At 28.1% G+C, this 11,030-nt stretch overlaps 1 protein-coding gene across 1 annotated transcript; it reads right to left on the bottom strand.

Moving 5' to 3' along the window:
• Nucleotides 1-4,259: 4,259 nt before the first annotated feature.
• LOC8289788 (GDSL esterase/lipase At2g31550) lies at nt 4,260-10,296 on the bottom strand. Its single transcript, XM_015722652.3, has 3 exons — nt 9,609-10,296; nt 8,723-8,984; nt 4,260-4,828 (listed from the first exon to the last, which is right to left on the bottom strand). The coding sequence occupies exons 1-3, from the start codon at nt 10,275-10,277 to the stop codon at nt 4,638-4,640; spliced, it is 1,122 nt and encodes a 373-aa protein (XP_015578138.2). The 5' UTR covers nt 10,278-10,296; the 3' UTR covers nt 4,260-4,637.
• Nucleotides 10,297-11,030: the final 734 nt, after the last annotated feature.

Raw genomic sequence — 11,030 nt, 5'->3', positions numbered from 1 at the left:
AGATTAGGGAAAGAATATCTCAAACTAGTCATGGAAGAGGAGAGATGAAAATCTTCAATCTTGAAAAGCAATAAAGGAAATGATGTTCTCCTTGAGAAATAACCAATTAAAACTCTAAAAATGAAAGGAAAATGAAGTTTCTATCTCTAGAAATAAAAATATGACAAAACTCCCTTAAAGCAACCCTAAAAGTTCATTTAAATAGTGTATTTTTATGATCCACACGGGGGCACATGGGCACCACACGGCCGTGTGGCGTCCTTAGCTCAAAATTGTCATTAAGAAAATCCTGTGGTCATATGGGCATGTCCTCTTCTCATGTTGTATCTTGGACAGTTTGCCATTTTCTTCATCTCACACAGGAAAGCCACACGAATGTGTGTTTCCCGTGTTGTCTGCTCCTTTAATTTATCAATTTTTGCACTTCACACAGGAAGGTCACACGGGAATATTCTTCTCGTGCCGTGCTCGTGTGATTCTCCATTCCTTGATAAACAAGTGCTCCTTAGCTTATTTTTTATGTATTTTGATTCTAAAACTTTTTCTTGTCATGCAAGCTTTCGAAGTACCTAAAAAGGGCTGGAAAAAAACTCTAACAAACAATTTAAACTCAATTTAAGGCGAAATCAAGTTAAAACAAGACTCAAAAGTAAGTGCTTCTAGCACTTATCAATATTCATATATACAATTTTTAGTATGTAGAAGGATACAATAATATCTATAAGAAATGAAAATATGTTGTGGAATATGCAATTATATCTCTACTATACTAACATTAACTCTTAAAGTTGGTATCAAGCCATAAGATTTTATTGTGGATGCCATATTGTTTAACTAAGTGAAGACTGTGGTGGACCCATCTATATTAAATCCATTAAGGTGAAAGTGAGTTTTTTGAGAAAAACTAATATGAAAGTCTTTGCATAAGGGTTGAGCAAAGAAAACTTAATAAGTTACATATTTAATCAAAGGGTTGATTAGTAATGTAATTATAAGTATCAATTCAAATAGAATAAACAAGTTTATATGAAGGAGTTAGTGGGGATATAATAATGTATCTAAATATTATATGTTGTAGACATATAGATAAAGACAAAAGTGACAAAACCTTTATCATGAGTCTACTAAGACTTATAAATCCATAAAAAGTTAGAACATGTAGTTTACTTTCTAGGATTGAGATGTATAGAGATAGGTGCTTCAAACTGCACCAATGTTTCAAATTGCGAGTACTTAAACATATGTGTTGAAGGATTTTAACATGGCAGAATCAGAGAAAGATTCTTGGCAATGTCTCATGACATATCTCTTTCTAGAGATATATGCCATAAACACTCATTGAGAAAGAGGTTATTAATAGAATGATTTGTGCGAAAGTATAATATTCTATTATGTATATATGTCATGTTATATACTAAACTTTATGGTTATTCTAGATGTAGATTGTGAATCACATAGAATAAACTCACAAGATAGATTCAATTCATTTATAAGGAAAGCATGAGTTTTGGAAAGAGTTCCAAAAGGATCATTCTTACGACTTGAGCTCAATACATCTCATTATTTTTTAGGCAATATATGAGAGATGTTAGATCTTAATATTCTTTTTCAAGAATAAGGTGTGGTTCTTAAGTATTATTGATCTAAAGAGTTGGATAGATAATAGAGTCGATTTCAAAGAACCAAGGTACATCTGCGATCCAAAATATTATATTAAAGCATTACCAATAAATGACTTATTAGTAGAATGTAAAGATAAAATAAATACTCATTGAGGATAACAAAGTTGATCCTCTAATAAAGCCGTTTGACTAGTATGAACATGATCATCATAAGAAAGAGTTCGGTATTGGATACCATGATGATTGGCTTTGATTGTGCCTTAGTGCAAGTGGAAGATTATTAGATATGCCTTACTGATAAAGAGCTATTAGATGATCTATGTTAATTTATACATCACAGTGGATGGCATACAATTATACTAAAGACATTGTTCGACTCTAATGGTACGAGTAGTCGGGTATTATTAAGGATAATCAAAACCATTAGAGATGAACACCATGGAATGTAAATAGAAATGTAAGAGAAATTATAAAGCGAGTTTATAATGATGAGGTTTTCATTATATAATTCCTAAACTTTGTCCATATTCGATGTTTAATCAAGAATTAGATATTGATCGTTGGATATTGATCAAATGCTCGAGACTACCATAATGTGTTATCACTTACTTGTTAAATAAGCAATCTATCTCATAAAGTTGAGCATAGGGATTTCGAGATAAGCATATGGGTGCTTGTTACAAGAACAAGTTCATTGAATACGATCCTACTGAGTGGCCCATATGGAATTTACCCCAAGTGTCTCTAGATAATACTCTTGTGACAATCATATAAGACGTGATCCTTAAACTTGAGATAATGGCATATTATCTTATATAAGGATTATTGTAGTTTGATACTATCTTATGTTCTCATATCCATGGAGCGCTCATAGGATAGTCATTGGATATAGTAAGAGTCATATGAAGATAATAAGTTATTAATAAAGAATTCATTTCCCAAGGTAATATGTCATGGGATCTTATCCTAATGATTCTTGACATACTTTAACATGGAAATCCTTGGCCAAGGTTGTTTGAATGAAGAATATGAAAAAGTATTTCATAGATCTTATTCAAGATGTTATATACAATTATCAAGAAAAAATATGATTTGATTCAATTATAGAGTTGATACTTGCATCCATGCTCTATGAATCAATTGGGATAAAAAGTACAATGAAATGATTGAATTACATTGTGAGATTATTCACTATAAAGGTTGATTAAAGCACTTTAATCCTTCCTCATATTTAGGTGGTCATGATGCATTGTTAGATGCCAATCTTAATTTATGAAATATGAATTAAGTTAATTAGAGAATTAACATTGAATTAAAAGGGTTTAATTCATAATTCATAATTCATTGCCAACATATTAAGAATCTTTTGGGTCATACACAAATGGGTTTAAAGTTGAGATTAAAATGAGGCTTAAGATTGGACTTAAGCTTATATAGATTAGGCCTAATTAAAAGTTAATTAGTTTAATACATATTGGGCTATGATATTCGGCTATAAGGACCCTATAACTATGCTTATATATTAACTTAGTCTAAACAAGCCCAATTAAGGCCCAACTTAAGAGTAAGTAATGCCTTGCTTGTTATAAGACTAGGTTAAATCTCATAAATATATATATATGGAGTATGATGGGCGGCTAGGAGGTGTATGTGTGAATGGAGGATACCATAAATACTTAATTAATAAGATTAGTTAAGATTCAACCTAGCTTAGAACTAGCATTCACTCCTCATAATCTTTACTCTCTCTCTTGTGAAGGATTGTTCATAAGAGATTCTAACTTTGAAGTTTATATGAATTACCATCAGAGGCTGGTCATTTGAATAGCTTTAAAGTGCATCAGTCATCCTTCTAGAATCAAGAATCAGCAAAGCAAGAAGCACTCCTTGGAATAGGCGGCACACACTCTTTATAAGCCTTCTCTATCGTTTGCTTGTTTTGGTATGTTATGACTATCTAAATCAATAAAATCCTTGGTGAAAATTTTAAAAAAATTAAATTGCTTCCACTGCGGCTTTCCTTATGTTTTAATTTCAATTTTCAACAAATTCTAGTTGTCTTCTTTTAAAATTCCCTAATACCTAAGTGTATACGATGGAGAAGCCTGTAAGTTTGAGCCATTCTCTTCTCTTGTCTTTTCATATGCTTTAACACATTCTATTCAAATCCATCACTAAAAAATCTGGGTGCTTGGGATCCTTCCGCTCTTTCTCCAACTCCTTCTTCAAGTGGAGGAGAGGCCATCGTAGTCCTCTTGGAAGGTCTCCTCAGTCATTCTTATCCACCAAGAACATATTCATACTTATTGTTTTGGGTTAGGATGATTGTTTCTAGATTGTTGAAGGTACTCTATATCAAGGAAATTGATGTCATAGAAAAGTCAGGTGAGAGAGGCTTTTTATGGAGGGAAATACATTGCATTAATTTGCAATTAGGGTAATGTGAGAAGAATGAAGGATGAAGCCTTTTGATTTGTTACCAAGAGAGATGAAATGATTAATAAGAAAATGGGAGGTTGGAATATTTTGTGTTTGATTATTCCATAGAATTACATTTATAAACTAAAGACTAACCTTACTTGAACTCAAATAAGGGATCTTTGTTAAAATATGTAAAGATCCAAGATATGCGACGCATTGGAAAAAACTAATTTATAAGGAATAGAAGTTCCTTACATAGATTATCCTACTCCAAGTATGACAATGATGATTTCAAAACCTTATATAAGAGAATCACCATAAGACCAATAGGTACACAATTTATAAATAATTTAGTTATATTTTATTTTAAAGTTTTTTTGTTGACTTAGCCATCAGAGTGAGTGGCCAGACAATTCCGTCTCAAACTCTACTAATATTTGCAGAAACTTAGAAGCACAAGTCAACTAAAACAATCATTGTTGATAAGTTGTTCCTTTCACTTTCCTAATACTTATACCTAGAATTTCTTATTGTATAATGTAGTAACGAAAGGCAAGGAGACATATGATTTTAATAGACTAAAATTATCAAAGGCTAAGATGATGTGGGAATGAGTTGTTTTTGAAGGGAGTGAGAGAGAGATTTGTAGGCTGCTTCACTTGGATGAATAGAATCCCAAAACAGGAACTGAGCGGCCATCCCACATGTTGGAGTTGCTGCGTTGCACAGGGATCCTGCTTCCACAAAGCCTGAGCCACAACACCCTCTGCTCGTTTCCACGAAACCTGTTGCATCAACCGCTCAACACACATTGGCATTTAACAAAAAATTTATAAACTATATTAAACTAATTATAAAAACTTAATAAGCAAACTCATCAAATTATTTGTCCCATGATAGTGTTATTTAGCTCCTTTCACTCTGGATTAAAATTTTATTGACAATTGAGCTTATAGATTTGATAAATTCAAACACTTCAACCTCAGTGTATCTTGTAAATCTAAATTACATATTTTCTACTCTTATATGATACATATTTTTATTTCTGTATAATGTTCTCTTGCAAATGATCTATTTAGAAAAAAAAAAAAAAAAGTCTTTCAAGTTGAAACATTATCAGATATATATATTATGTGATAAGTACGACAAGGTATATGGTGTCTTAAGTATGTCTCGAGTTTGAAATTCATCTCTTTTTCTTTTTTAAAAATTGCAATGGTTTAAACTAGAAAATAAATAAATATGTGGTCATTTTGTTTACATTTTTAATAATTTTTTATATGTGGTCATTTTGTTTTCAAAAATTGCAATGGTCCCAAAGAGAGAAAATAATACAATAAAGTACTACATAGTTTACATTTTATATGTGATCATTTCACTTTTGTATAAGTTCAAGTATATGGTTGTCATTTTTAGTAATTTAAGACACACTGATATAACAATAACGTTGTATTAACATCGTTGATATAGTATAATAAAAACTAAAAATTGTAGAACTACCATTAAATACGTTTTGAAAATAAAAAGGAATTGGCAATTTAACGATAAATTAGTAATGAAATAAAAAACTTTATAAGAAAATTTGACCATTTAGCAATGAACTAGCAACAGAATTATAGTTTCTTTCAGTTGTATTAAGAATAGATTTAGTGAGATGTTTTTTCATCACCAAATAGTCAGCGACGGCATTCTCACCAGTAATTAAGCGAAGCCAAACCTTAGTTTAGCAATGGAATTTTAGTTGCCAACTTAGTAACATTCTTTAAAAAATTATGGCAGTTATTATCATCCTTATTTACTTTTTTATTGTTATAAAGATATAAATAGCTGCTATAAATATAAAATTAATATTTTTCATACTTTTAAATGATCTTTTAATTTTATTTTAAAGTGTTTTTATTATATTTTAATTTTTTTTGTATATTATAACTTTTTTTACACACTTATTTATTGTCATTAAAAAACACTAATTACTGTAAAAAAAATGTAATATCTTTTAATTTATAAATTTAAATATAAAAATATAAAATAAAAATAATAAATCTATTTCACTTAGCTGGTCATAACAATAATGCAATTTAAATGATATTTTTCGGTATCTTTTCTTACAAAATAAAATAAAATAAAAACTATATAAATAAAAAAATTATAAATTATAAAAGTATAATTTTAAAAAATGTCATAAAAATTAGAAAAAAGATTATATACTATAAAATATCCTCTATTTTTATTTACAGGGCAAAAGATCCTCTTTAAAACTCTTCTAGTTTTTTAGTTAGGATTAATCATCTCTATGGAACTCTTTTCTTTTGTTTATAAGAATATCGATTTCTTTTTTTATTTTTTTATATGAGCTCAACATCTTAGTAGTCTTAAACACAATTTTTTTTAATCTAAATTCACTTGATTTTTGTTTATTGCAAATTTGTTTATGCAAATTACACTTCTCTTTTGCCCATTAGCAATTATTAGTTTTGCTAATTTTCTTGAAAGCCTCGTATCTTTCTGAGATGATAATATTTTTAGTGCTTGTTAACAATTACTTTTTTTCTTTTTAGTAATTAAAAATGTTGCTTTTCATTATTCCACGCCATGAAATTTGTTATATATGTTCAGATGTGCCATACTTTTTCTTATGCATGTAGTTAGTTAAATAGCTAGATAATTTTTTATAACAGTTAATTATTTGTTGATAAATATTTTTATATTATTAATGGTATTATTTTATTTAATTTTGTCTTGTATTTCTTAAAAATATAAAATAATTTTAAACAAAACTTATATTTATATGGTCTTTTTACACATTAATAATAACAATTTAAAATCATTTACTAAACACTTAAAATGAATAAGCTACTAGCTATCAATTATTCCCTACTAATTATCAATAGACCTATTCATGGGCTTGGATACTCGTCCAGCCATCCGAGCCCATCTAAAAATATTCGGACTTAGACGATATATTTATCACATAAGCCCAGTCTGGCCTGAACTCGTTAAAAGCCTGGTGTTTTAGTGGGCAGGCTTGGACTTATTGTATAAGATTCGGGCCTGGCCTGACCCAACTATCTATTAATATGTTAAAAATAATAGATATATATATATATACAATAAAATGATAAATGTGAAATTCAAACCCTCGACCTGTGCATAGGTCTTAAGACATTCTTTCACTAAACTATTTTATAATTTTTATTAACTATGAGTTCTATAAATAAATAAATAAACAAATATATATATATATATATAGTAGGCTGGGCCAGGTTGGATTCAAGCCTTTATTTAACTATCGGATTCGGCTTGGAGAGACATGAATTAAAAATTTAGCAGACCCCTAAAAAACTCCGGCTTGAATAAAAAATAAAACCCGAATTAGCCCGACCTGACAAATGAATAAATCTAATTATCAGTTATACTGATCAGATAAACTAAATAGGCCTTAAATGTGAGAATAATATTTTTAAAATTAAATTTATATTGATCTAAAATAATAAGTATTTAATTCATATAATATAATCTGCTTGATAAATATCTAAGATGTTTATGAAATTTTTCAAAATATAATAAGATCAATAGAAAAATATTATTTTTAGTGTAAATATTTTCTTCTCAAAAATACAATTTTAAGTTTTAAATTTATATGTGGTAATTTTTAGTTGTTTTTCTATAATTTTTAATTATTTTTAACTATTGTCAATTTTTTTTAATTATTTTCAATATTAAAAAAAACAATAAAAAAAAAACTAAAAATCAACAAAATCTTTGGTGACAATATTCATTTATGACATGTGAACCTAAAAGTGTCATCCCGACAAATATCTAGCGGGCTATAACATGCATTCTCTCACATCATTAGGCCCCCATCACACAAATGGAGCCCATATGCCGCATACACTAGGTAAATGGGCATCCAGTTTTTTTTCTAGAAAAAATATTAGCAATATCCGTGTTTTTTAATTTTTTTTATTAAGTTTACAATATTTTTTTATTTTTATTGTGTTAAAATACTAAAATTACTGTCTTTTATTTTTTTTTAAATTTACAGTTTTAGCTAATTTTAGTATTCTTTTAATTGTTTTAGATAAATTGACTGAAAAATAATTAAAAAACAATCAAAATATAATTAAAAAAACAACTATATCGTAAATTCAAATAAAATTTAAAAAATAATATTTTTAAAAAATATTGTACATAATAAGAATGATATTTTATTGATTTTAAAATATTTTTTAAATTTTCTTTTCTCTTATAGCTCTAAATAATAATAATAATAATAATAATAATAATAATAGTAATAATAGACTTTTTACTTGGTTTATAAATTAATACAAAATTTGGTGATAGTAAAGTATGTATAAATATTTTTGTTGTATAAAAATTAATACAAAATAACTTATTATTCAAATATAAAATTATAGTGTCCTAGTCCATACATTTAAATACGATATTAAAGATTGCCACTTATATTGAAAATAAAGTATTTTCTTATCTAATAATTTTATTTAAAATGAATATATTTAATTATTATAAAAATATTTATAATTAGGACCTCAGGAACCAAATAATTAACCAGTTCTTAAATAGTATCTGCAAAGCAGTTGTACGTACTGCTTTAGCATTTAAGTGGTCTAAAAGAGCATAAATAAATGGGCCACCAACCATAGTAATTTTGTGCTTACCAAATTTTTGTGGATGAGTAATCATATCAACCAGTGGATCAAACACGTTTGCATAGGCAATCTGACTCTCTGGGGCTACTGCTTGCATTTCACTTAGCAGTTTTTGAAGCTTTATATTGTATGCTTGAGAATCTGAATTCTCATCTTTCAAGCAATTTCTTTGCATAGATTCTTTATATCTTGCTGTAATTTGTAAAGGCAGACACCCAATTGGAGGAAGCCCAACAATGACCATTGAACGGCCTCCTAGATTGCATAATTCCTGTGAAATAATTTTAATTTTCAGGAACATTAGCCAAAAAAAGAATAAGAAACATGTAAGGAATGCATTTTAGAGTTTTCTTTTTCCTCACAGATTTGCTAAAAACAATTTTACATTCTATATTAAGAGCACTTTTAAAGTGCTGAGAATATTTACTCTTCACAAATAGAACTTTTAAATTCAAGTGAGTAATCTTTTATACAAAAATGTAAAAAGATAGTTATCACTTATTAAATAATTCAAGATATCTGAAATAAACATATTACAGTTTCAGAGTATGATGATTATTTTAGGCTTAATATTTTTTCATGTTGTTAATATTATAGGTTATATATAAATATATATTTGTGACGACTAAATTTAAAATTATTGATTAAGATTTTATTATCTAAATTTTTTTTAAAAAATTAATATAAACTTTAATAAAATCTTGACTATCTAATTTAAACTTAAAAGTAAAAAAATTATAAATATAATATGTCATGTTAAGTTGAGGTCTGATTTTAAGCTGTTTCTTCAACACCTTAAATTTTTCTTTTCCGAAAGAAAGGGCTCGCAATAACCTCAAAAGGCAAAAAATACACACTCAAATAGCTTGAGAGGGAAAGATGAAAATGTATGAACCTTGATAAAGTTGTGTAGATTGCTGAGGAGAAAATCTTGGTAAGTGCTAATGTTGAACTGAAGCCTTCTTGTAGGTGAATCATAATAATTATAAACAAAGTCATTAGTACCTGCACTCACAATAACCAAAGCATTATCAATAATGTAATTTGCCTCCACTTCTCCAACAATCCCTTTGAGCCTTGATATATAGTTTCTGAAGAGCTCCAGTTGGTCGGACATGGAAATAACTCGAGATTCAGCTGCTGTTAGATCATCGTATCCTGACCCTGCTGATGCGAAAGTAACACCAGTAAGGAGATCTTCATTTGAAAGACTTGGATCAAGGAAAGGAGGAACAGTTTCTTTAATATGTAGCAAACTTGCTACAATATCAGGAATGAGTTTTCCATTGGAAAACCTTCCTGTTGGGATATGGTCTGGAAAATCCTGACCATATGGTGAATGGTTGCCTCTAAAAAATGTCTGAAGATAGTTGTTGTTACCAGTGTCCACTGTGGAATCCCCAAAAGCAAGAATGGATGAGAATTTGGGAAGGTTTGTTGCTCTTGTGATGGTGCATATGGTAATAATGATGGTTACAGAAGTTGGGAAGAAGAGGAAGGAGAACGCTGCCGTTGCCATTTTTGGGTCATTCATCCACATAAAAACAAATAAATGGTTGTGCATTTATATAGCTTAGCTAGTTTGTTCTAAATAGCTCAATTATTTCCCCATTCAGAACTTGGTCAATTATCAACCAACTTCTTCAGTTAATCTCAGAACATAGATTGCTGTCAAAGGTACATCAATGAAGGGAATTGGGCCATAGCCGGGCAATTAATGAAACCTGGTCTATTATATAGAAATTATACTAATAATTGTTATTAGTATTAACATTAATATTTTCAGATTAAGTAAACTTGTATATACAGAAAAGTTGAGTTTTAAGAAATTCTTGACATTTTAATTTTGACACACAAGCTGGTGATAATGTCTACTTTTATGTTTATTGTACTAATATCTTAATTTTTCTAGTTAAATAATAATTAGAATTCTGAAAATAATATATTAATTATATTTGCATATCTAATTTATAAATATAATTGATATATTAATTACTAGCATTGAAAAAAATTAAAAAATTAAAGAATAAAAATTATAAAAATCTTAAGATATTAGATTTGATATGGTGTTGTAAATTTGACATTTTAGATTTAATTTTTTATATATATTTAATTTATTATTTGTCAAATTAAATTTTAAATATTTTAATATTGCTCGTCATGGGCATTACAGGTGTAAGTTGTTATTATAAAAATTAACATAATTTTATTTAATAAATTAGTATATAATATATATTAAATAGTAAATGATAATGATAATAATAATAATAATAATAATAATAATAATAATAATAAAGTTAAATAGTTAGTTATTTTT

This window comes from Ricinus communis, chromosome 2 (assembly GCF_019578655.1).
Source record: "Ricinus communis isolate WT05 ecotype wild-type chromosome 2, ASM1957865v1, whole genome shotgun sequence".
Taxonomy (NCBI): domain Eukaryota; kingdom Viridiplantae; phylum Streptophyta; class Magnoliopsida; order Malpighiales; family Euphorbiaceae; genus Ricinus; species Ricinus communis.
Note: the sequence above shows the minus strand (reverse complement) of the source record. Positions and strands in the feature narration are given on the sequence as shown.

Bases quoted from the DNA above. Each gene is read 5' to 3' on its own strand.
- LOC8289788 (XM_015722652.3), bottom strand. From the start codon at position 10,277: ATGCACAACCATTTATTTGTTTTTATGTGGATGAATGACCCAAAAATG. The intron at 8,985-9,608 runs GTTCATACATTT...ATTATTTCACAG, and splicing joins ATCTACACAACTTTATCAAG to GAATTATGCAATCTAGGAGG. The intron at 4,829-8,722 runs GTAAGCACAAAA...TTGATGCAACAG, and splicing joins TACTCATCCACAAAAATTTG to GTTTCGTGGAAACGAGCAGA.